This window comes from Rhipicephalus sanguineus, chromosome 1 (assembly GCF_013339695.2).
Source record: "Rhipicephalus sanguineus isolate Rsan-2018 chromosome 1, BIME_Rsan_1.4, whole genome shotgun sequence".
Lineage (NCBI taxonomy): Eukaryota > Metazoa > Arthropoda > Arachnida > Ixodida > Ixodidae > Rhipicephalus > Rhipicephalus sanguineus.
The window spans coordinates 257,681,954-257,709,211 of NC_051176.1; the positions used below are offsets into that span (position 1 = coordinate 257,681,954).

The following is a 27,258-nucleotide window of genomic DNA, read 5'->3' on the forward strand; positions in this document are numbered from 1 at the left end:
ACCTTGAGATCATCAATCGCTGCTTCCCACATCACATTCTCCGAATAAAATGGAGACGACCCAAAACTCAGCAACTAAAAGCTTGAAGAGGTGGCCTAGCTCAAAAGACTGACGGCTTAGCACAAACTGTACAACTTTTAACGGGTAATCTTCAGCGCCAACGGAAACGACAGTGTGATCAGGACAACCTCATCATCAGGATGACGACGCAGATTATCAGCCCGGCAGAAAGAGAAGAAAAGGAGGTCACAGTTGGCTGATCTCGCGGAAAGTATGGCCCTACTCGAATTCACACTATATAGTATGTGAATAGGCTATAGCCTATTCAAACTGCCGCCAACACGAATCTATGTGATAAAGAGCTCAGCTAAAATAAACTAGGACAACGCTCCCGCATGAAGCAATAGCCGCCAACTTACGCATTTCATAATGACAGTGCAATAGCATCAGACGCATAAGAAGCCATTTGATTTACGTAATGCAAACAGCTCACTGCGACTGCCTTCGCTGATATTTTACACAGACCGCGGGACCTGGACATCCACCTTCACTAGAACAGCCCATACCGAAACTTACGTTCACTAACCTTCAATTCAGCTCCGGCGCTGATACTCTGGTACTCGACGAAGAGGCATTGTGACATTTCTCCCCCAGCAACACATCGCTTTCGGCGGCTTCATCCGAAATAAAAGCCTGTTCCATGAAAATGCGCAGCAGCATTTTTAAGGTTTCGTCATCCTTTAATCAATATGGCAGCGACCTTAATCAACTTTTCGCTTTTCTGAATTGATGTGCTTGGTCTGGCGGCGCGCATTTCCTCGTTAACAGGCGGGCGGACGTGGTTTCCATGAAACAACGAGCTGTAGATATTCCCAAAAGAGAGAACTCGTAAAAAAAAAAAAGGTCGAAGAGTTGAGCGAGGAATAATGTTTTTTTGTTCTTTTTATGCGGAGTATGTCTTCGCCACTTCTTTAAAATTTATTGCGTGTTTTCACAATTTCTTGTGTTGTTTAGCTTAGTGCGCCTATTTCCTTGTCGAAGTAAGATCGCGCACTATCTGGTGCACACCGCCTTCGTTCCACTGGGCACATTCATCACAAACTCTTCACAAACATATTATCGCCAATATCAAAGAAATGCTCAATCCCGCGGTGCATATCTCACTGTTCTTTCAGTTTCATTTACTTGACGGGAATTGCGCTTGATTACGTATGACCGGTCTATTCTCGATTCATTGCCTACAGAGACAACGGCTTGCGACTGTGCTAGCTCATGCAGAACATCGTCAGAACAAATAATTTCGCAATATCGCCCTCGCAGCCCTTCGCAGGAGTGTGCTTTAGCTGCGAATACATTGTTGCAATCATTGCGGACAAGAAACGCACACATGCGATTCTAGTACTGGCATGTGTGGATTGTTATGCTGTGCTGGGAACAGGAGTGATTGTTTGCATGCCTCCCTCCCTTTCTCTTTATTTCCTTCTTGCCTCTTCGCGTCTCCCTCCACCCTCCCCAGACGTAAAGTTAGCTAACCAGACTTCTGTTCACCTTGACCGTTCGTCTCTTCTTTCTCTCCTCTTCGTGAGAAGTTCCAAGTGAATGACAAATTTACATTTCCTGGCAGTCCATGGTATACAGTTCGCATGCCATGACTTTTGTGCTTCATATGTGGCTTTCACGTCATTTCAAAGTATTTGTTTGGCCCAGCCTACCCGCGCCTTTACGATATTCTGCAACCACCCCTTTATCTACGCCACTGACTCGGGTCACAACGTTAGCGCTTGCAGGTATCTAGGCACACCACTGGCCTGCTAAGTATCACAGGGTCATTGAGTAATATCCAAAACTCAACCTTGTTAAAAGTGAAGCCAGGAAAACACCTATATAAGTTCACATTCTACATATTCACGAAAATATGCGACATTTAATCACGCTAACAGCACCACACAATAATGATTTTTTAGCAAAAATTGTCCTTCATGGATCCGAACAAATGTGGGACGCTATACGCTGTCATTACTACTGCATTATTTTCCAGCAATATGAGTCACCTCACGCAGACTGAAATTTTCTCCCTTAGCGTTTGAGAAGACCTTGTGCGACTCTCATAATACCGTGAATTATTATTAAAAATCACAGTAGAAATTGAATGGTGTCGATTATTGTTATCAGTGCGCAAAAAGGTCAGTTATGGGGGCAAGGGTGCCTCGGCACTAGAGGCCCCAGAGTCTAAGCTCCGCCGTCGGAATATTTTTAACATATTTATTTATGTTTAAATATGTACAGGCGAACGTGTGCGCTGCATTTACGTCACTCGCGGGCCCGCGCGCGCGTGTGTAGGTGACCGATGTAGGTGACCGGTGACTGTGTAATTTGACCAACAGAGGAACATTGGAATGCATGCCATGAAGCTGATAATAACTATTCATCTGTTGTCAAAATTGCGAAAGCTAGTCGTGGTCTCCGAGTTTAGGTCCGGCAGCGCGCCGTTGCTCAGGCCGGTCCATTCGCACGGGGACAGCGTAATCACAGAAAGCGGTGTGACAGCCAGAAGAGCGTCGCTGATTGGACGCTAAGCTTGGGCTAAGGTTGCCATCCCACGGAATGTTAGAGTTGAAAAAAAAGATCACACAACGACCGGGCTAGAAACGCGAAGAGAAACGCGAGGCGCGTCGTGTCTCCCCTCTAGCGCCTGGCCGTGATTTCTGACGGGGCGAGCGAAGAACACGGTGTGACAGCCAGGCGAGCGTCACAGAGCTATTTTTGGTATGGATCACGTGTCGTTTGGATGGATGCTATGAGCGAGGCTTGGGCTAAGGCCGCCATATCGTGGTGTGTTGAGGCATTGACAAAATTACACTTATCCTCTTGTAAACACGCCGAATGGGACGGCCATAGCAACCAAGGTGTTCTCTGGTGGCAACGGCGCGTTGCCGGAGCTAATCTCGGAGAGCACGAGCTATTCAAACCTGGACACTCCTATTTAGAGTTGACTATAACAAGTCTTAATGCGATGACTAACCTGGAGTGCATCACACTTGACGCCAGCAATGTTCTATCTACGTATGCTACGTTGAATACTATCTGAAGACTCCTGGTTAAACGAACTAACAAAGACGCCACTGCTATACCATGTAGACCCTACTGTAGATTTTCTGCGAACATTAGAACTTACTGTATGTACGAATTGGACGCACTTTGGATGTCGCTTACACACCTCGTTTTCTCCACCGCTTGAAAAAGAAGACAGCTTTCTTACTGCTTATACAATGCCCACTAAATGACCAATGGCGAACTAATTTTCGAGATAAATTAAGTAATTTAGACACACGGGATTTCTATATTAAGGAAGCACTTGTTTCGCGGCCATGGCCCGCTGAACAGAGCAAGAAAACCCAAATGTGTTCAGCGGGCTATGACCGCGACCCATGTGCCTTGGCAGCTTTACGGAATCTTATGATATGCATATGCGCCGTAACTTCAGCGTGCAAATTTTATTATTTCCATATCTATTGTGCGTTTGATGCAAGGACTATATTTGTAAAACGGCATACATATTGTCACGTGTTTGTGACAGTGAAGAAAGCAATCGCAGCTGGTAAAGATGAAGCTCTTTGTTGGGCGAAGTTGTCTCCAGAAAACAATGACACTCAAAGTGCAATGATATCGGCGCACACAGTCGTCGAATAATCTGATCATCTCATCGACGGAACGCGTTGTCTTTTATGCATCCGTGAGCGAACGTTGCAGCGTTATCGCTGGTGTTCGCGAATAAATTTGACTATCCGCGTCCTGCGCGTAACCTTAACAATACAATTTCAAAAAATCACGAAGCTTCCCAAGCATCGCGGCGCGCCCTGCTCCGAGCGGTGCTAACAGTGCTTGTGGGTGGAGCCCGGACACTGTAAAGAAAGAAGGGCGCGTGTCAATATGTTTCGAAAATATGGTGCCTTTATCGAACTTTCGCATAAGTCCACGTTAATGTAATTAATTTTGATGCGTGTGCATAGTATAGGTCACTTCTCCCAAATTTATTTCTGTTTTTTTGTTCGTGTTTTTTTTTCGTTGATATTTTTGTAGACTTAGCGTGTTGTTGGTTATGGTTCATCATTCACTGCGCAACACTAGACACGGACGAAGAGGAGACCGAAACGACACGAGCGAAACTCACAAGTAGTTTATTAACCCTTTCCTTACCGAAGACGAGCTGGGCTCATCGACCATGAAACAAGCATCTGAGAGCACTGCAGTTAAGCTACCCTGACTCATTATGCTGTGTTATCTTTGGCTTCAACAGGATGATGCAGTAAAAAAATCACGCCATATCCACGAAGTGAATGATGATTGAGGAGCTGGCTCGGAGATAATCAGGTCAACTGTGAATGCTCCGTACAATTCCTGTACTGTCATATAAAGACGTCACACGTTGTTATAGTAGCTCTAGCGGCCATCGTCGTCTTCATCGACTGACTATTAATTATGGCGCGCACAGGCGCATGTGCATGCGCACGCTCCTCGTTCCTCGTGCTGCGGGCTGCGAGGAAAAGAAAACGAAAAAAACTCGGCAGATCCCACGCACTGTGGGAATCGATGTAATGCGAAGCAGCCAGCAAAGAGCCGCATACGTCGCCTTGTTTGTCCTTGAGCCAAATGAAATCATTCATGCCATGGAATCTAGTCCACCATATATCACATGTTTGCCATGCACGCATGCATGCACAATCTAGTGTACACTATGCCAATGAAACGCATATTCTGGTATATAAATGCATGACCTGTCGTTTATGTTCATCACGCACTCGTGTCATGCCATACCAATTTTGGTATATATCACGTTAAGAAAACGGCCGGAAGCGCACCATGACAGTGGCATGTAAATCATACCGTACATGACATGCATAACATGATTCGCATGTTAAGACCTCCCATTTATGTTCGTCATACAGTCACATCGCGCAATACCAATTTTGGTGTATATCAAAGGAGCGAAATGGCCGCGAATGCACCACGAGCGTGGCATGTAAGTCATGACATACATGGCATGCATGTCATAGTTTTCATGTTACCACCTGTTATTCATGTTCTTCATACAGTCACATCGCGCAATACCAATTTTGGTGTATGTCAAGCAAGCGAAACGGCACGAGTGCGTCATGAGCATGACATGCAAATCATGTCGTGCATGTCATGCATGTCATGATTTTCATGTTACCACGTCTCATTTACCTTCGTCATACAGTCGCTTCGCGCAATACCAATTTTGGTGTACATCGAGCTAGCGAAGCGGCCGCGAATGCATCATGAGCGTGGCAATTAAATCATGACATACATTACATGCATGTCATGGTTTTCATCTTACCAACTGGCATTCATGTTCTTCATGCAGTCACATCGCGCAATACCAATTTTGGCGTATATCAATCTACTGAAACTGCCGCTAGCGCATCATGAGCGTGGCACGTAAATCAGGTCGTACATGACTTGCATGTCATGATTTTCATGCTACCACGTCGCACTTACGTTCGTCATACTGTCGTGTCGCGTAACACCAATGTTGGTGTATATCACGCAAGCGAAACGGACGCGAATGCACCATGAGCGTGGCATGTAAATCATGACATACATGTCATGGATATCATGGTTTTCACGCTACCACCTGCTTTTCATGTTCTTCATAAAGTCACATCGCACAGTACCAATTTTGGTGTATATCAATCTAGCGAAACGGCCGCGAGTGCGCCATGAGCGTGGCATGTAAATCATGTCATACATGACATGCATATCATGATTTCTATGTTACCACGTGTCAGTTATGTTCATCATACAGAAATGTCTCGTCATACCAGTTTTCGTATGTATCCCTTCATTTAAACGGCCGCGAGCGCCCTGAGACCATGCCATGTAAATCATGCTGCACATGGCATGCGCGTCATGATTCGCATGTTAGGACCTGTCATTATGTTCGTCATGAACTCTTGTCACGCTGTACCAATTTTGGTATATATGAAATTAATGGAACGGCCGCAAGAGCCCAAAGGCCGTTGAATGTAAATCATGCTGTTCATGACATGCGTGTCATGATTTTCATGATATGACCTGTCATTTATGTTCGTGATAAGGCCATGTTATGACACACCAAGTTTGGTACACATCCGATTAACGGAACGGCCAGGGAGCCCAAAGGCCGTTGAATGTAAATCATGCTGTTCATGACATGCGTGTCATGATTTTCATGATATGACCTGTCATTTATGTTCGTAATAAGGCCATGTTATGACACACCAATTTTGGTATACATCCGATTAACGAAACGGCCAGGAGAGCACAAAGTCGTAGGCGGCTAGATAGATAGATAGATAGATAGATAGATAGATAGATAGATAGATAGATAGATAGATAGATAGATAGATAGATAGATAGATAGATAGATACGCTCAAAGTCGCAGAAGTTCGCTAAGAATAATTTTCTTCTGCTCCTGCCATCGGTCTGAACGGTTCCCTGGTTTTTACGCTCGCCGCCACACGCATTGTTATAGTGGACCTAACATCAGTCCCTATAACGTGGTGACCTGGACGTGATCGCAGGGCGAGCATCATGGACGCGACCACAAGCGACAGACCGACGATCGGCGCAGAGGGCATCGCCACGGTGCAGATTCACCTGCCGTCGTTTTGGCCCCAGAATCCTGCAGCCTGGTTCACGCACGTGGAGGCCATCTTTGCCCTTCGGCGCATTACCTCGCAACAAGCGAAGTATTGCCACGCTGTCTCCGCGCTCTCAACGGAAGTGGTTGCAGAGTTTCACGACCTTGTGTGCACGCCCCATGAAACCACACCTTATGACCACTTTAAAACGACGGTGCTGCAACGCAAGTCTGTGTCTGTGCGCAGGCGTCTTCAGAAGCTTCTCAACGAAGAGGAGCTCGGCGAACGGAGACCGTCAGAACTGCTACGTCGCATGCAGCAGCTTCTCAGTGACTGTAAGTTGGATGTAAACAGCCCGCTGCTGCGAGAACTGTTTTTCCAGCGCCTGCCACAGAATGTAGTCCTTGCCTTGGCTACCGCACCTGACGACCTGCCCCTCGACAAGCTGGCGGAGCAGGCCGATCGCGTCGCTGAATATGCAGTAGGAGGTACTGTGGCTACAGCATCTAGCGTTCCGATGTCGCAACTCGAGGACGGGCAGTCTCGCCTGGAGCAACTGATCGACGACCTCGCCGAGACTGTTAATGCCCTACGGCCACCGTCTCACTCTCGTCGACGAGACCGAGAATACCGTCCCAGATTGTCTCCGAGGTCTAGCTCCCGTTCCGGTCCTCGTCGACGCGTCTACTGCTGGTATCACAGCAACTTCGGTGCCAGCGCGCGTCAGTGTCGTCCTCCTTGCAGCTGGCAGGGAAACGTACCGCAGAGCCACTGATGGCGGCCAGTGACTCTTGCCATACGACAAGCCGCCTGTTCTACGTCACTGACAGGATTGCCGGACATCGATTTCTCGTGGACACAGGTGCAGAGGTCAGTGTCGTTCCTGCCACACCACTCGACCGGCAGCGCTCTCCGCAGACTGTTCCCCATCAAGCAGCCAACAACTCTGCCATCAATACACATGGTCAGCGCTCTCTCACCATCGATTTGGGTCTCCAACGCACCTTCCGATGGGTATTTGTTGTTGCAGATGTACGCATGGCCATATTGGGTGCTGATTTTCTGACCCACTTCGCCCTCAGCGTTGACCTCCGGGCACGTCGACTCGTCGACACAACGACCAGGATGTCCATACAAGGCATCCTCGCACCTCCAACATATACCACTGGAACGGCGCCACAGATACCGGCATCTATGTTCGCCTCAAATCTAGCTGACTTTCCAGCCATCACGAAGCCTTCCAACCTTGAGCTGCCTGTACGTCACAACGTCACGCATCATGTTGTCACTACTGGTCCTCCAGTATTTTGCCGACCCAGGCGCCTCACTGGGGACCGCCTTGCCATCGCGAAAAAAGAATTCGACCACATGCTGCAACTGGGCATCATCCGCCCTTCGTCGAGCAGTTGGTCGTCAGCTCTCCACATGGTCCCAAAGCGTGATCCAGGGGATTGGCGCCCCTGTGGTGACTATCGTGCCCTCAACGCCCGCACCATACCTGATCGCTATCCCCTCCCTCACATTCACGACTTCTCTGCCAACCTCGCGGGAGCGGTGATATTCAGCAAAATAGACTTGGTAAAGGCCTACCACCAGATTCCGGTCGAGCCAGCGGACATCCCGAAAACTGCAATTGTGACACCATTCGGACTTTTCGAGTATGTTCGCATGCCGTTCGGATTTCGAAACGCTGCTCAGACGTTGCAGAGGTTTATAAACGAAGTAACTCGTGGACTTCCCTTCGTATTTGCATATCTCGACGACCTCCTGGTGGCCAGTGTTTCCCCCGAACAGCATTGCACCCATTTGCGTCTGCTATATTCTCGACTCCAGGAACATGGCCTCCTCATCAACCCCGCAAAGTGTGTCTTTGGTGTCGACGATATTGAGTTCCTCGGACACCGTGTGACAAAAGAGGGAATCAGGCCGTTGGACAAGAAAGTTCAAGCCTTGCGCTACTTCCCTCGCCCAACATCACTCCGAAAGCTCCGCGAGTTCCTTGGGTTACTCAACTTCCACCGCCGTTTTCTTCCCAACATTGCCCGCATTATCATACCGTTCACGGATCTCCTCAAGACCACGAAAGCTCCGTCCTCCCCACTGACTTGGACGTCTGACGCCGAAGCTTCCTTCTATGCTGCCAAGAACGCATTGGCGGACGCTACACTGCTGGTACATCCTCTGCACGTTGCACCAATGCGTCTTATCACCGGTGCTTCTAGTGCGGCTGTCGGCGCAGTTTTACAGCTGTGGCAGCGCAACTCTTGGTATCCACTCGGGTTTTTCTCTCAGAAACTGAAACCGGCAGAAACGCGTTACAGCACGTTTGGTCGTGAGCTACTGGCCGTATATCTGGGCATTCGACATTTCCGGCATCTGTTGGAAGGCTCAAGCTTTCACGTCCTTACGGACCACAAGCCTTTGACATTCGCTTTTCGCGGTAACCCCGATACTTATACCGCACGAGAAATACGGCACCTCAACTTTATTTCCGAATTCACTGTGGACGTCCGGTACATTGAAGGCCTAGTCAATGCGGCTGCAGATGCCCTCTCCCGTATCGACGCGATATCGGCATCCACACTTGACTTCGAAGAAATCGCCACGGCGCAGCTTACAGACGTCGAACTTCAAGACATCCGCTCATCCACCACATCACTGGTACTGTCCGGCGTTCCCCTCCCATTTTCTTCCGGCACCATCACTTGCGTCGTGTCACGGGGTCGAACACCTCCGTTTGTCCCACTCCGACTCCGCCGTCACATATTCAACAAGCTTCACGGCACAAGTCATCCAGGAGTTCGTGCTACGCAGCGTCTCATTACGACCCGCTTTGTGTGGCCGAGGGTGAACTCCGACGTGCGCCGTTGGGCGCGTTAATGCGTGCACTGTCAACGCTCCAAAACGACACGACACACGAAATCACCAATTCACTCATTTCGCCCACCCGATGCTCGGTTTGATCACGTCCACATCGACATCGTTGGACCACTTCCGCCATCCAGAGGTGCTCGCTACATCCTCACCTGTGTGGACCGTTACACCCGATGGCCTGAAGCGTTTCCTCTCACCGACATAACAGCACTTACCGTGGCTTCAACGTTTGTCAGTGGCTGGATCTCTCGTTTCGGATGTCCCAGCGTTGTGACCACCGATCGCGGCCGACAGTTCGAATGCGATCTCTTCCGCGAACTCACAGGCCTGCTTGGCGTTCGTCATATCCATACGACCGCCTACCACCCATCAGCAAATGGAATGGTTGAACGCCTTCATCGTCAACTTAAAGCCGCCTTGATGGCTCGCCTGGCTCGTTCGTCTTGGGCTGAAGATCTTCCTCTCGTCCTGCTTGGCATCCGCTCGTCTTTCAAGGAAGACCTCGGCTGCACAACGGCGGAGTTGGTCTACGGCACAACGGTGCGTATGCCTGGTGAATTTTTCGCGTCAGCTAGTGTCGCCACGCCCGATCCAGGCAGTTACGCTCAACAGCTTCGCTTCCTATTTTCTCGCCTGCGTCCTTGCCCTAGTCGGGATGCATCATCGACTGACGTTTTTGTCAGCAAGGACATGGCTACAGCGAGCCACGTTTTCGTCCGGCGTGAAGGAATTCGACCATCCCTTACGCCTCCCTACGACGGCCCGTTCAAGGTGCTCAGCCGGACAGAAAAAACTGTTACCATCGAGCTCAACGGGCGGGAAGAAGACGTCGCTCTGGACAGAGTCAAACCAGCCTACTTAGCAACCGCCCCGCCATTATGCGCTTTCGACCACTAAGCCGCCCCTGCAACCAAGGATTCGCCCGGCCCTCTGACATCAAATATATATTTTTTTTGACGCCAGCGCTCCACCCCCCTTTCTCTTTAAGGGAGGGGGAGCCCTCTAGCGGCCATCGTCGTCTTCATCGACTGACTATTAATTATGGCGCGCACAGGCGCATGTGCACGCGCACGCTCCTCGTTCCTCGTGCTGCGGGCTGCGAGGAAAAGAAAACGAAAATAAAGGATAATTTTCTTCTACTCCTGCCATCGGTCCGAACGGTTCCCTGGTTTTTACGCTCGCCGCCACACGCATTGTTATAGTGGACCTAACCTCAGTCCCTATAGTAGCGATTGTGGTCAGGTTGTAGTCGAACCACAAGTGGTCACAGACCTTTTGGCCGAACGCGTGGTCGAGGAAATCACGCTTGAAGCGCGCGTCGGCGCCACCAACTTCAGGTAGCGACCGCTTTCGGCGCTTGGCCGCTGCACCCCGCGCCCGTACCTGTTCGAGGTTCTCCTGCCGCCGCTTCCGCGCTGATTCGGCTTCGCGGGCTTGTATCTCGGGGTCCGCACGACGCTGACGCCTCTCTGCGGCCTCGCGAGCTCTCACCGCAGGGTCTTGGCGGCGAGCCCGCGCTGCCGCTGCCTTCTCTTCTTCGTTCATGTTATTAGTATCGACGCGCACTGCCGGAGTGAAGCGAGCGCCGCATGCTACAGTTGGCTATTCTATATGTGATTTTGCCTGCATTATTATCATCATCCATACTCTCGAAGAACAAGAGGAAGAAGACTTCTCTTTCGTGCGAGCTGCGCCTGTAGCGGTCGCCTCTGGAACTAAGGTTACGCTTACGGCGCGGGACTTTGCCCCGGCTTATGAACCTGGTGAGCCCGCTCCTAAAAAATTAAAAACGTGCTCAAAGCATGCATTTTAGTCGAGAAAGAAATTTATTATGTTAACTGTAATTAAAAAAGTCACAGTTTCGCCGCAACGGCGAAGCAATGAATGTGATAGCAATAAATTGTAATGTAACGCGAAGAACGGAAAGCAGCTCGAAATTGCCAGCGCGTCGCTTGAGCCCAAAGGACGCACGAAAAGAACGCACATAGGACGAGCGCGAACTAATGCGTCACAGCTCGACACTTGAAGCGCACTGCTCAAACATAAAGCAGGACGCGCGAAACGAACAGGTACACACAAGACGAGCGCGAACTAATTGTCACAGTTGTTACTTATTTCTGTTTGAACAGCGCGCTCCTTTCGCAAACGCGGCCGCTGCAGCGAGCGAAGCGAAGCACCCCACCGGACGCCCCTTCTTTCCTCGAGATAAGCGCCCGAAAGCGACCACGCCCTGTAGAGCGAAGAGCAACAGCGTTCGCAGGAGCGGGGCGACGATCTTTAAAGCGTGCCACACACACGCGCAAGTCGCGCCATCTATGTGGCCACTAAGAAAGCATGCTGAATTACATAGTGTATATAAATAGCTCGCCGTTAACAGGCTGACAGACGGTGCTGTCGTGGCCTAACATCTAACGCGGCGGACTGCAAAGCGAGAGGTCGCCCGTTCGATTCCGCGCATCGGAAAGAATTTCTGAATTATTTTTCTGTGTGGCTTTTCTATATATATACATACTTATACGTATACGGTGGATGACGGGGACGGACGTTTTCCAGCCGCGACTGTCCATATAATTGCTATCGCAATATTTTTTTCAATTTCAAATGGACATTTCCTGCACCGAAGGCTGGAGAGGGTAGGGCATTTTCCGTGGCGCTGTGCAGTGAAGCCCATCCTCTGCACATAATAAAAAAATTTGCGTGTATCTTGCGAATAAAGCGCCTTTGAATAATTTTTTGTATGTTTCAAGACACGTAGAATCAAATAGGCAAATAAAAAATCGATATTTTTGTGTCGTTTTCAGCCAAAAAACTCGGTAGGGAAAGGGTTAAACTACGCTTACATACATCATCGTCTCAAGCACATCTGGTTGTGTGCTTGCGGCGATGGTGTATTTAAGTGTCGTTCTTGTTTCTAATAAGCCAGTTGTGAGTTTGCGCTTGTGATGTTTCGGTCTCATTTTCGTCCATGTCTAGTTCTGCGCAGTGAATGATGAATCGGTACCAACTCGCCGAACTGTCAGTTCTTTTGCTGTTGTATATGAGCGTGCATGTGTATGTGTATTTATGGGGAAATTGGCAGTTGAAGCACTTTTATTAGAATATTGGTATGACCGGCTCAAGTCTAGCCTACCTTTTCATATCTTTTCTGTTACGAAACAACTGCAAAATTTTTAAGAAAGAAGTTTAAGCGAATAACTTTGATCCACTCTCCTTTACGTCCTTATCCGGGCGCACAAATTCGGGAGTCTGAATTTATGCGTCAAGAAAAAAGCTCATCTCACACGAATCATTCTTCCGCAAGTCCACTGTGCATCGATCAGAAAATCGTGGCTTGCAGGGAGTCCCTAAAAAAATAAAACCGCAGAAATGAAAAATGAAAATAAGTCGCGCCCAGGAACGTTACTCGGGCAAAGCGGCTTTGCTGCACCTCCGTCGCAGTTAACATGAACGCCCCCGGGCCACCTGATCCCCGCCGCCTAACTGCGGCCCGTTTATCTTTCCGCGGCAGGGTGCCACTTCTTTCTCCGCGGGCTCTTCTTTTGTCCTGCTCCTTAATCACACGTCGCCGTTAGCGTTAGGTGCAGGCGGCTCTCTTGCGAGGCGGTTCCCCGCTGTCGTGACTTTTAGCGCTACGATGGCTGACCGTCACGCGTCCTGTAGGACGAAAAGGTCGTCAGAGGATTCATTATTTCGGCCAATGCCTACAGCGCCGGACCGGCCGCTTTGCGCAAGCACTCGCGCGGCTCCGTTTCTGGGACGATAACAAGCGCACGACAAAGCGAAAGCTCGGCGCGCCGTCGCTTTCGCCATTGCCCGTTCAAGAACGATGGTCCCAGACACGCTTTCTCTTAAAAGCGGACTCGTGTGCGCATAACCCGCCCCTATTTCGGCATAAGTTGAGTGGCGTTTCCTATAAGCCCTCGGCGACGCATAATTAATCTGGAACTGCCTGAGGCGATTCAGGACGAACTATTGGCTGCGGCTAAAAGGAGACTTGCATGCGTAGAAATAATAATAATAATAATAAAAAAGAGCGAATATCCCTCGGAAACTGCTGAACTATCGTCGACATAACTTGTAACACTGAACGGAAAGATATGTTAATTCTGCGATGTTAGTTGTGAGGCAGTTTTGGCATTTCTCCGTCGCTCGGTTTTTCCCAAGCAATTAATTGACTACCCTATTAAAGTCTCAGCTCCTGACGTCGCGCCTTCAGAACAAAGCGGCTCGACAATACACGCAGACATGAAGAGAGAGATAAAAGCGAAGGAAAGACAGGCAGGTTAACCAGGTTGTACCCGGTTTGCTACCCTACACGGGGGGAGGGGGAAGGGGAGAACAAAGACACGGATATTCCTAACTATCAATTAACGCTCATTCGTGGAACTCATATGCTGCTTCATTCTACAGCACAGGGTTTCAATACGTAAAACATGTTCAGCATTCGCTGGTACATTTCGTGTTATATGCAAACCTGTGCGCTGGCCGCCACCTCGATATCCGAGTAAAGCGACGTGCGTACACACATGTGAACCTCAGCTGAGGCAGCTCGACAAGTAATAAACGCACGCTCAAGCCGTAAATGCGCGTTTAGACATCCTTTTCAAGGGTCACGTTTCGGCATACGATGCACGCTTTTCATATCGCCTTATATAACTTCTAATAGGTTATCTGTTCCCACGGGTTATTTATTTCGATTCAGGATTGCGTCCGCGGGCTGAGCGCTATTTTCTAAACTTATTTATGTATGATGCATCGTGCTCCTCACCACTTTTGCAAGTCCTGTAGTTTGTAGACTGCAGGCGCAACGTTAGGAGGCAACGCGTGTGTACGCGCGTAATACATGTAAAGGAATAAATAATAAGTAGACATTTGGTGGTGTTCGTTAAAGCTGGATATATATATATATATATATATATATATATATATATATATATATATATATATATATATATATATATATATATATATATATATATATATATATATATATATATATATAGTTTTTGGTGATTTTTCATGTTCCTCGCGTCGCCATCGGTATTTTATTTGGCTACACATGAAGTAGACTGGCCTTCAGACCCTCCAGGCATGCCTCCGCCGTCGGCGGGCCCCTCGAGGAAACGGAACAGCGAACTCAGCGACGCCGACAGTGAGTCCACCGAACTGTATTCGGCAAGCAGTGACGATTCCGAGGATGAATTCACGCCTGTTTACAGTCGTAAACCAAAACGAAGATCTATGGGAGCTTCAACAGCTTCAACCGCACCTACAAATAGGACGGTGTAGTTCATTGAAGCCGAAGGAGGCTTCAATGAACTACACCGTCCTATTTGTGCCTGTTACGCCATCGGACAATCTGAGAGAATCGGCAGACCATCTCGAGGAAACTCGAGTCTCTGGCTCCAAACGAAATCAAGGATGTTCGAGTCAACCCCCGCAAGAATGTCTTGGCTATCGACGTTATACACCAGGCATCTCTGCTTGCTCTGACGAGGGTCACAGACTTCGACGGTATCAAGGTTCGAGCTCACCTTCCACTTAACAAGGACATGGTGGTAGGTGTAATATACGATGTCGACATCTCCATTCCTTGTGGCGACCTTGCAATGCTCGTCAAGGAAGTTAGTGACCATAGCAACATCGTCCAAGTCTCACGTCTGGGCAACTCGCGTTGCGTAAAGATTGTCTTCAAAGGTGACATATTGCCATCCCACGTGAAGGTGGGACACTTTCGTCACGTGGTCCGTCCGTTTACACCAAGACCACTCCAGTGCCGTAAATGTCAAAAAATGGGTCATGTGAGCGGAGTTTGCAGGAACGTGGCGATTTGCCCCCGCTGTGCAGAGCCACACAATGCGGAATCCTGCCGAGCAACTGCCCTCAAATGTACCAACTGCCATGGATCACACGAAGCCTCATCAAGGGACTGTCCATTAGTGAAAAAAGAATGGAGCGTCATGAAACAGATGGTAGGGGACGGCTCGACGCACAAAGAGGCTGCTGATGTGGTGAGAAATAGACAACGACGCTCGCGTCGGCGACGAAGGTCTAAGACTACTGCTACCCAATCTGGACAGACGACGCGATCTCCTACACCGACAGATCGTCAGACTTCCCTTAAGGGGTATTCAGACGGGGGAGGAATGCTCGGGGGAGACGGGGGGGTTGCGGATCACGTGACCACGACGTCACGGATTAGCGAGTGGGCGTGACCCCCCCGCGCCTCCTCGGAGGAGACGGGGACGTTTTCCCCGAAAGGACAAACAATCCCTCGGCGGTGGGGGATGTGGCGGAATTTCTGGCTCTTGTTTGGCCACATTGTTGCACTTGCTCCTGCAGAGAGCGGCAGTGGGTGTCCAGTCTGCAGTTGGGGTCATCTGTAGCTGGGGTCATCGTCGTCGGCAGCTGGTGAAACGGGCGGTACAAGTCTCCCCCTCCGTTCGCCCCGTCCGTGTGAGTGGGGGGCATTTGTGGCGACTTCTCCTCGCGAGTTGACGTCACTAGGCTCCGCCTTTACCCCCCGAGCATTTCTCCTCCGTCTGAATACCCCTTTAAGCGACAGCTACCACCACTGCCGCCACCACCACCGCCCAACGCATCACAATTGGAGAGCCGGAAAGACGCAGAAGCTTTGAAAGCGGCGGCGGATATCGCGTGGCCCTCACTGCCACCACTGCGCACTCATAAAGAGCCGATGCAGAATGCCCCGCAATGTACACCATCGTCCACAGATGATTGTCACGACAAGAACCTACAAGTCCTCGCTGTGTTGAGGTCTCTCATGACCACGATGCGCACTCTCCTCAACGGAATGACAACCCCGTCGGCTCAATGCGCTCTGCAAGTACTGGATTCCTTGGAGCCAATCCTTGCAAGCCTTTTTTAGCATCTCGCAGAGGAACTGATGTCAAATATTTTCCCGTTGTGACTGTCTGTGTGTATGCGGTGAAAACTGATGTGTGCACGCGTATTACTTGTTCCCTCTTTCCTCCTTGCTCTCTCTCTTCTTTTTCTCTTCCCCTCCCCCCGTGCAGGGTAGCAAACCGGGTACAACCTGGTTAACCTCCCTGTCTTTCCTTCGCTTTTATCTCTCTCTCTCTCTTGTCTCACTACTATTCAGTGGCATTAAAGAAAATTTAGAATTTTCAGGTGTCCTTTTTGACGAAGAATGCATTAAAGTGTAATCGTTGTGCGCAAGAAAGACAGGCAGAAACCAAGTGAACAGTGCAGATGCTGCACAGACAGGTCAGTGAGAACGTCCACGTGATTTCGCCTGCTTATATCCCTTCAGTCACGGACTATGATTGGCTTTTGATGAATGTGTCCACTGTTTAGAACTTTTTCCAAGCGATGGAGGTTGTATACATGAAGCCAATCAATGTAGTATAGGTTATGCTTTGCGCATTTTCCAGGATGTCATCACACGTATATACGTAGTAATGAAATATTTGTTTATCGGGCTGTCAGTAACACAGCGTTACGCTAAAAAAATAACTTAATTGCAACTCATAGCGCACGCCCTAGTCAATCAACGGCATCAGGAATTGCAGTACTCATTTAATGGTGCCCACCGACTGTGGCATGTGAAATATCCCGTCAAACGTGGCAGTGCCTTCCCCAGCGTGGCCGTCAGTGGTGATATACCGCACTCTGAAGTGAACCAGGCCCATACAAGGTAAAACGAGTCATAATTTATCTCCATGTCAATGTCTAGTGCACCTTTTGCCACCACTGAACAAAAATGAAGAGAGAGAGAGAGAGAGAGAAAGCTCTTTAATGAAAAACAGAGAATTCTGCCGGCGTACCCTAAAGGCGCCTACATGCTACTCTGTATAGGGGAGGGGAGTGAGGACAGAAAGGCCCTATAAGGAGGAGGGCAAGAAAGGAGAAGGAAAAAAAAAACAAGATAATATGATCGTGGCAGGGCTGGGCAAAGATACTTTGAAATTGTATCGCGATACGATACAAGATACTCAGGCAAGAAGTATTTGAGATACAGATACAAGATACCATAACGCCGATTGTATCCGATACGATACTTTCCAATTGTATCTTAAGATACTTCGATACATTCGGAAATTCGTTATCGTATATCTGTATATACGGTAATGTAGCACTAAACGCCAATGCACAAAAATGTTCGCTTGAAACATTATTAACTGCGACCATTTTTGTTTCATTTGCATGATATGTCTGTTAGTCATAGGTCGGCAAAAAATGTGGAGCTCACTCAGACTCACAGATGAAATATATTTTGCCTTTAGGGCTCACTCGGACTCAGACTCACGAAAATTTTCCTTATTCGGACTCACTCAGACTCACACTCACGGCTCAATCTGAGTCTGAGTGAGTCTGAATGAGTCGACTCATGAGTCCATTAGCGTATAATTAACTTTTTCGACAATAGTGTCAATGCGCTTCAACATCAACATCTCATATAACTGGTGTTCCACTTGGCGCCTTTTTATCTCATACCTTCAAATATGAGTTATGAATGGTTACAATGCAGTAAGGGCATTTTTATTGAAAGAGATGACTCACACGGGATATTTTATCAAGAACTTCCCATGAAATATTTTGCCAGAGGGAGGTCAAACATCCCTCCCCTCACTTCCCTCCGTAACTCACGCCTCTGATCAATAAATATTGAGATGGCGTATGAAAGCTAGTGCTTTGAAGTATGGGTGAGTAGACGTGAGTATAAGCGTGAGTCTTTACAAAGCTGATAGGGATGCTGAAATTGAGTAGATAGGACTATAGGTCGGCAAAAAAAAAAAAATGTGGAGATCACTCAGACTCACTCATGAAATATATTTCGCCCTTAGGGCTCACTCGGATTCAGACTCACAAAAATATTTCTCATTCGGACTCATTCTTACTCGAAGTCACTGAAAGCTTTGCCAACCGGACTCACAAGGACTCATGAAAATAATACTCAGCCTGACTCACTCAGGCTCAGGCTCACGGCTCGATCTGAGTCTGAGTCTGAGTTTGAGCGAGTCGACTCATGTGTGAGTTTGCAGACCTATGCTCTTCGTATCTCAAAGGTTTTGTATTTCTTGCTGAAGGTATCTTACTTTCGTTTCGAAACAAGTTATTGGGGTTGCTTTAGATGCATATCATGACAGCTCCTTATACACTTCGCTGATAACAGTTTTTGCTTGCCGCTTTTGTAATTAGGTGGAGCCGATGCTCTGCTTGCCGACAGCTAGCGGGATGCCATCTAAGCATAAGAAATTCAATAAGAAGCCTCCGCACAATGGTGCAAATGCCGTTGTTAAGTTCTACCTTCTCCGTAACCGTATCACGCTTTTCGCCCCGATCACCGGACAGGTGTACAGGCTGTTTCACACTTAGGGGAAATCTCGGAGCGCGTGGCGTCGTGATGCGGCCAGCGCTGCAACCACGCGGGTGTAGAGTTGTACATCTGCGCACGCGCAGATGTACAACTCTACACCCTCGAAGCGTCTGCGCACGCGCTAGCTGCTGCCGGCGCGCCATTGCAGCGCTAGTCGCATCGCGATGCCACGCGCTCCGAGATTTCCCCTAAGTATGAAACAGCCTGTACTATCGCGCTCAGTATGACCTACATCATGCGAGCGCGTGGCCGAGCGCACTGCAAGGTTGTACAGTTGCGCCAATCGTGGCATATTTTCGAGTTATCGGGAAAGAGTTTGGCTGTTCCTGCGAGCGCGCATCGCCTGCACTTCCTTTCACCCTCGCCCTCGTTCTTGCCCTGCGGTGATATCAGCTTCGAAAATGATAACTTCGAGGGTGAAAGCAAGCAAGTGGGGGTGATGCGCGCTCGCACGAGCAGCTAAACTCTCTCCCGATAACTCGAAAATATGCCATTACCGGCGCCACTGTACAACCTTGCAGAGCGCTCGGCCACGCGCTCGCATGTTGTAGCTCATACTGAGCGCGATAGTACATCAGCGAGAAGCTGGTAGTGACATTCTTTGCGACGCATCGTCTTTACGTAGGTGACATAAAACTGCAGTTACTTTCATATTCTACTGATGTGCTAGCGTAAAGCGTTCGTTAGCGACGTACTTAGCAATGCGCGATCTTTTAACATTTTTTTTTTTCTTTTACGAGAGAACATCTGCAGCCCAGAAAAACGTGTGCCGCAGGACACCGCCGCTATTCACACTATATTACCACTTAAGCTCCGATTACTTGGTGATTAATAACAGTAAAAATATTTAGAGAAGAGAAAAAAGAAAAACAAATATAACTAAGTAAAATAGAAAAGCGGTTATATATATCGGGAAAGCGGGTATATATATCGGGAAAGAGTTTGGCTGTTCCTGCGAGCGCGCATCGCCTGCACTTGCTTTCACCCTCGCCCTCGTTCTTGCCCTGCGGTGATATCAGCTTCGAAAATGATAACTTCGAGGGTGAAAGCAAGCAAGTGGGGGTGATGCGCGCTCGCACGAGCAGCTAAACTCTCTCCCGATAACTCGAAAATATGCCATTACCGGCGCCACTGTACAACCTTGCAAAGCGCTCGGCCACGCGCTCGCATGATGTAGCTCATACTGAGCGCGATAGTACATCACCGAGAAGCTGGTAGTGACATTCTTTGCGACGCATCGTCTTTACGTAGGTGACATAAAACTGCAGTTACTTTCATATTCTACTGATCTGCTAGCGTAAAGCGTTCGTTAGCGACGTACTTAGCAATGCGCGATCTTTTAACATTTTTTTTTCTTTTACGAGAGAACATCTGCAGCCCAGAAAAACGTGTGCCGCAGGACACCGCCGCTATTCACACTATATTACCACTTAAGCTCCGATTACTTGGTGATTAATAACAGTAAACATATTTAGAGAAGAGGAAAAAGAAAAACAAATATAACTAAGTAAAATAGAAAAGCGGTTATATATCAAACAGCGAATAAGTATAGGAACACGATGCAGGCGGCACCCTCAAGAGCTAATAATAATTGTTGCGTTTAGCGTCCCACAGAACAACGATATGATAATGATAGAGACCGTAATGGAGAGCCCCCGAAGTTTCGACCACGTGGTGTTTTAAAACTTAAATATAAGCACACGGGCATCGAATTGCGGCCGCCGCGACCTGCGGGTTAGCAGTCAAGCACCATAACCACTAACCCCTAATAGGTATGAGAATTAGGCATTTAAGGTAAGACCACAGAAAATTCGGTGCCTATGTAAAATAGCGTAGACCAACTCGTTGAGACATAGATAATGTATGGGATGGAAAGGACAGCTTAGAAAAAAACTTGTGCTCTCAATCCAATTATGATTTCGAAAACTCATTGAACAAAAGAAAAGAGACGTGCGTCAAAACACCTCCTGTTAAGTGAATGCTTGTGCTGGTAAATCCAGCATCGGTATCGGTGGTGCTATATATCTGTACGAATCTTGTTTGTATATAAGTCAATCTCATTGCATGTAAGTAAAACTTGCATCGACGTGGCCCTTTAGATCACCGATCTGTGAAAGCCACGAGACGCAAAGCAACCCTTTTTCTTGCATTCTTCAGACTTCGCAACGAAGCACAACGCAAGAGAAACTTCGATAACGACACTATAGCGGCATTAGAATTTGTGCAAAAGACACCGCACGCATTGGAGTACGAGGCACAGGACAGTGGCTAAGAGCCAAGTGTCATAGCACTGACACAACTAAAAAAAAAGAAAGAAACCGTTAAAACAATATGTCCTCTGAACGTAGACGTTCACGCGTTTGTTTGTCAAGACGACGCGAGCGCCACCATATGTTACTCTGCTCCCTCAATAAGGACGCTCAGAGCTCATCGCCTGCCGTTGCTGGAAAACTCTGACGAAAAGATAGAATAATGTCACTGTATTTAGTTTTAATCTGGTGGCTTAGTGGGAGCAGTATCGGCTTGAGAAGCGGATTTCAACCAACGTTTATTGTTTGGCAGCGTGGTGTTGCGATCGCAGTATCTTGTATCTTAAGATGCACGATATATTATTCAATGTGTCGGAAATACAGATACTGATACACGTCTTTCGAGACGTATCGCGATACAGATACAAGATACCCAAAGAGTATCTAAGATAGTATCGAAGATACATGTATCTTCGATACTGCCCAGCACTGGATCGTGGTATGTACGTGTCACAACGTAATGATGCTGATGTAAGTTAAATTACAGTTTATCAATTCGGTGAATGTCCTCGAGGAATCGAAACAGAAATTTTAAAATTTTACACTTGCTGAGAATGAGAAGACGTATGTCCAAGTATATTCCCGAGATCTAGCGGTGCTTGGGAAGTTGAGCATGTTCTACTTTGGAGACAAGTTCTTTCTTCTCTGTATGCCTGGCAATCTAATAAGATATGCTCTATTGTTTCTTGAGCACCACAATAAATAAATAAATAAATAAATAAATAAATAAATAAATAAATAAATAAATAAAGAGAACGAATTACGTACGCAAATGCAAATACATTTACGCCGCGACTCGAGGCGCGATTTTATTTTCGCCAATCAATATGGCATGCTGCACGAAGAACTGACCCAGCAGTCACCAGTAACTAAACACCGATGCCTTTTCCTTGTGCCCACCCAGAAAGCTACGAAATATGCTGAGTTTTTTCATTGTTCATTAGCTTAAAGGAAAGCTAGTCGTGTCTCTATGAGAACTGCGAACGTAATAGCAGTCGTTTAAATTGTTTATTAAAATTACGCTCACGTGCACACCATACACCAGTCCCTTTTCTTTGTTTCTCTATAAACAGCGGTACAGTGGAAACGCGAGAAGGGAGGATGCATGGTCTATATAGTTGGTTCATCCTCATCAAAGAGGCGAGACAGGGCAAACTTTCTATTGATATGTAACCGAGTGGTCACTGTTAAGGAACAGCTTTATTCGCTAGGCGGACGCATTTGATAGCCAGGTGTAACGTCCTACAGTCGTGAATACTGACGCGGTGGCATGCACTTCACGTTGCCACAACCATATAGATACCGAGCGAAAGGCGATGGAGGGCAGTCGTAAAAATGGCGTCCGGCCCTGCAGCTCCTTTGCCCCTTTCAAGCCGTGCGCCCAGACCTTAAGCTATAGGTTAGCGACGTTTGGCGCGTTCTGGCGTCGTTTTGTGCAAAAAGATAGATTATATGTCCACCCGAGCTCTGTAAGAGTGTCTGGGGATTTCCCGCCAAATGCGTAGTGTCTCCGCTAGCAAACCAGGCAGCGCAGGGAAGCGAATCAAAGGCGGATGGGCCGGCCGGTTTCCTATATGTAGGATAAGCGGATGCAGTTTCAAAGGGCCAGGACGTGCCTTCGGAACCGTTTCAAAAAAGAAACGCTCGTGGGTTGACTTTCTTGCCTCTTTACGGGTATAGGAAGCGCAGTAATCGCATTTGACCATTGCGTTACCCCGAGGAAAAAGCTGGATTTTAGAGGAGTATTCACGGTTTATTCCCTTTGGCGGCTGCAAAACTCGAAAGCGAAACGGCGGCAAACGCAGCCTCGTCCTTTCAGTCCGTCAGGATCGCAGTCCGATGGAGCGTTGTTTAAATGAAAGTACGATTTAGCGCTAGTGCAGATTAATAATAATAATAAATAATAATAATAATAATAATAATAATAATAATAATAATAATAATAATAATAATAATAATAATAATAATAATAAAACTTATGGGATCGATGCGTGTGCCAGTAAAAAGCAATGTAGACTGCAATGCGACAGACATGACCACACATTCTTCATGTTGTTTTGAACTTCTGCAAAGCCCTGCCACCGGTGTATTACAGCTGAACAGCTGTAAATAAAATGTTCTGTTCTGTAGCAGCAGTTCTGTAGTAGCAGAACTGTTGCGCTGCTAAGCACGCGGGCGCTTTTCCCGGCATGGAGGAAGGAAAAAGTTAGGAAGGAGGATTGCGCAATGCGAAAGAAAGAAAGAAAGAAAGAAAGAAAGAAAGAAAGAAAGAAAGAAAGAAAGAAAGAAAGAAAGAAAGAAAGAAAGAAAGAAAGAAAGAAAGAGTGGGTCAGGCACGCACACGCCAATCTTCGCTTGTCCCCCTTTTCTTGATAGGGGAAAGGCTCCAAATTTCTTTTTTTCTTACTTGTTTGCGCTCGACTCAAGACATAAGTAATTTTTTTAAGAAATCACCTTAAATACGGACCTCCGTCTCCTGTAGGGAAAATAATCCTCTTAGCGACCTTCTCTCCTAAAGTGAGAGGGGAGCCGTATTGTGGAAAGGTGAAAGGGGGCGAGGATATGGGAAAGGAGACAGTCCGAGAAAGTGAAAAACGCGAATTGTACTTCGGCCTTTAACGAGTGTTTCTGTTGGACATTTTTTTTTTGTGTGTGAAAAAAGAAGTAACTGTAAAGGTACTTTTTGTTACAGTTACAATGTAAAAAAAGTAACAGTGTTACAGGTACAAGTTCCTCTATCCAAAAGTAACTAGTTACAGTTACAAGTTGCTAAAAAAAGTAACAAGTTACCGGTAACGCGTTACTAGTAACTAGTTACTGCCCAAGCCTGCTTCATAGAAGAGATTTATGCGTGGATGTAGCTGACTTAACGCCGTAAAGATCAAAGACCAGCGGAGCTGAGGGAAAGCCTCAGCGATGTAGTGCAAAGTAATGCAAAGCTAGGCAATGTCGAGCATGGTTTAGCAAGGTTTAGAGGAGTTAAGCACTGCCATCCATCATCTCAACTCCCGCTACCCAAAAGTTTTGCTATTGCTTGGCTGCCACTATTGCTTGGCCATTGTTTGGCTATTTTTGGCTTTCCGTTTCTAGCACGTTCCCGAGCTGCTTCTCTATAGACGGCACTTCAATCGAGCGGCTTCTTCTTCGGGAGTTCACTTCCCTTCCACTCTCCTTACTACACTAGGCTTAACTCTTAGCTATACTTGGCTTAAGCTGTGCTTTCCCTCTCGCTATTGGGCTATGGAACGTCGCTGTTCCCAATCCGCAGGTTTGCAGTGGGACTCGCCCAAATTCTGTGGCACATACCCACTGGTCTAGTTATAGACAGCTTCTTCATTCTTTAGTGGACCGGAGGTGAGTAGTGCGTGCGGCTTGCACAATTTCTGTGGCCCATACCATCGAGCATCGCTGTGCCCAAATCAGCTCGGCTTGCTAGTAATGTGCTCAACTTGCAAGTAAGTAACAAGAAATCTCGTATTGTACGCGTATCTGTTCCGTGCAGATGTTCATAAAAGGCGCGAGATTCTTTCTCTGGATGAGAAGTTGAGGGCAAGGTTGATCGCAAAGTTACGATGCTGAAGGCGAGGGCTGTGAAACCAAAAGTGAAGACGCTTGCCCCCTTGTAACTGTACGCTTTTCGCACCAGCTCCGGTTGATCACATTGGGAGGCACTGTAGTGAAGCAGAGGCAGCGGTTGCGCTGGCAAGGTTGGAAATTGGAATATGCGGTTTCTCCAACGGAACCGGGCGACATTGCAGCGGAACCGGTCCGCAGCAATATAAGAAACTAAACTGAAGCTGAACTCTGGCATGATTATACTTGGACATTTCAAACAAGTTATTTACGAGATTTGCACTTCTGTTTTGGTCCGGGAGTAAACATGGTAGCCACGCTGTTGAAGTGCACAACAGATAAGCCTAAAAAAGGGGCTCCAAGGAAGTCGTTGAAGCCGTTTAAGGCGAGTAATGTTTATTGAAGTAATTTAAGACAGCTAACAGCAAACGTCAAAGCGCATTTTTTCCTCTTAATTGCAGCCCAGGTTTGCATACAAGGAAACTCGTTTGATGTATGGCACAAGTATACGCGTAAGTTCTTAAATGAATAACTAAAGCGGTACTTACAATACGGTCAGTTTAGGAAGACCCCTTAGGACTCCTGGTAGGATTGTTTGTAGCAGAATTGACTTCTGTATAGAGCTGGAATATAAAAAAAAAACAGAAAAAAGATAGATAAATATGTAGGTAAATCCTTGTGAACTTGTTTGTGGCACTCATTTATGCAGTTTTATGTGCCGATTAAAATATTTCTCAACTCACATTTCTCGGAGCTCGTGCAGATTGTCAAAGACTCCCGGTTCGATATAGCACAGTTTCAGCAACGAGTTGAGGTGGCTGAAAAAGAAAAGAAATTAATAAGTCGCCTTGCCAAACGTCTGCGTCTTCTTCTTCTTCATCTTGAAAAAAAAAAAAATAAGCGCTTGAACGAGACGAGGCGAAAAGAAGGAGACGGGACACACGAACTGACTACAATTTTGCGTTTCTCGAAAACACAAAACAAAACAGAACGAAACAACGACAGAATGTACTTAGCAGACACACACTGATATTGCACAAGCGCACCTGGAAATCCATTTACTCCTTGTAGCTTGCGAGCGTTCGATAAATATGGCAAAGACAACCAATACCACTGGAATTTTTCCTTAGATAACAGCTTTAGTTCACGATCATGTGGAACAGCAGAGGCAGAAATTATCTTCGCTTAGGATATTGCCACGCCCGCTTCTTCTTTTATTTTGATGTGTTCGAGTTTGACCAGCAAGGACGGTTATCAACGCTCGACGCTGGCCCCGAAGCAGTGTTCGAGAAGCTTCACGATTTTGGTAGATCGTTTTGTTAAGATTGCGCGCCGCACGCGAATGTTCCAGCTTTGTCGAGAGATAACGCCGCCACCAGCGATATTGCTGGAAAGTTCCATAGCGCCTGTATAAAAGCCGACGCGCTTGACCGCTTGTCAGTTGATCGACGGAACGACGCCCTGTTCGCCGCTATCATTGTACAGCGTGTATTGCTGTAGTTCTAGTTCTCATTTTCCGGCCACAAGTTCGGCCAAATAAACAGTTTCATCCTGCAAACGCCGACTGCTGTCTTCGTCGACGTCACGACCAAGTGGCAATATGTAAGGCCGGAGTTATTTTCTTTGCTCTCTGGTACTGGTTGCGTGACTTGCGTCTCCGACAACTTCGGTTTGCGCTTGCATGTTTTGCAATGCAAGGTAAAATTTGGATGAGCAAACGATATAAGACTGCTTTTGCCTAGTGTTCCGACAGTGAACTGCTTGATCTACGTAAGTCTTCGACGCGACAGGAAAATGCAGCAAACAACACATTCTACGCAAGGCGCCGGCAGTTTGTCACATTTCCGTCAGAAAAACGACCGCTTGTTTGAAGTGAGGTTCAGTATAGACGGTCTCAAGACTGCGATAGTAGCAGCACGTGTTGTACCCCAAGAAACTTCCGGTTCTTCATTTATCACTCTCTAACACCGAAGCGGAAAGCGTGTTTTTAGTGATGCCAGAGTAAGGAAAGACCTTTTTCCCGCCTTCAGATAAAAGGGAGGCGCATAAGTTAAGGACTAAATCTTATAATGTTGGGTATAGATTAGAAGCATCTTTATTTGAAATATTTGGCTGGGCACAGGGTGAGGCTTTTGATCCCCGCCAATGACGTCAGTGCACGAAACCGGAAGCCGTCCAAGGTCTGTGTTTGTAAACAGCGAAACCATCTATACGTAGGTGTTCACAAGTACACGAAAAAAAAAAAAAAACGATCGCAATGATGCGCAATGAAATTCGCGCGTTTTTTCCTTCTTTCTTTGTGTGAACTCCGCCGAAAAGTATGACGTCATTTGTTGCCAGCATAAAGAAGATCAACTCTCAGAATTTCCGCGATAGCTCGTGCATGAAATTTTCTTCTTCATCAGCTCGCGGATAATCTAGGAAAATATTATAATTAACATACCCGGGCATTTCCTGAAGTATTGTAGTATTGTCTGGCTTTATCGAAAGAAATAA

General features: G+C 47.3%; 1 protein-coding gene across 1 annotated transcript in view; it reads right to left on the bottom strand.

Moving 5' to 3' along the window:
- Nucleotides 1-27,258, bottom strand: part of LOC119382488 (lutropin-choriogonadotropic hormone receptor-like) — a 242,594-nt gene that overhangs the window by 100,489 nt on the left and 114,847 nt on the right. Inside the window, exons 3-4 of the mRNA XM_049411513.1 lie at nt 25,506-25,580; nt 25,311-25,385 (exon numbers count right to left, since the gene is read on the bottom strand). Coding sequence (XP_049267470.1) covers nt 25,311-25,385; nt 25,506-25,580 — 150 coding nt within the window. The remainder of the gene's footprint in view (nt 1-25,310; nt 25,386-25,505; nt 25,581-27,258) is intronic.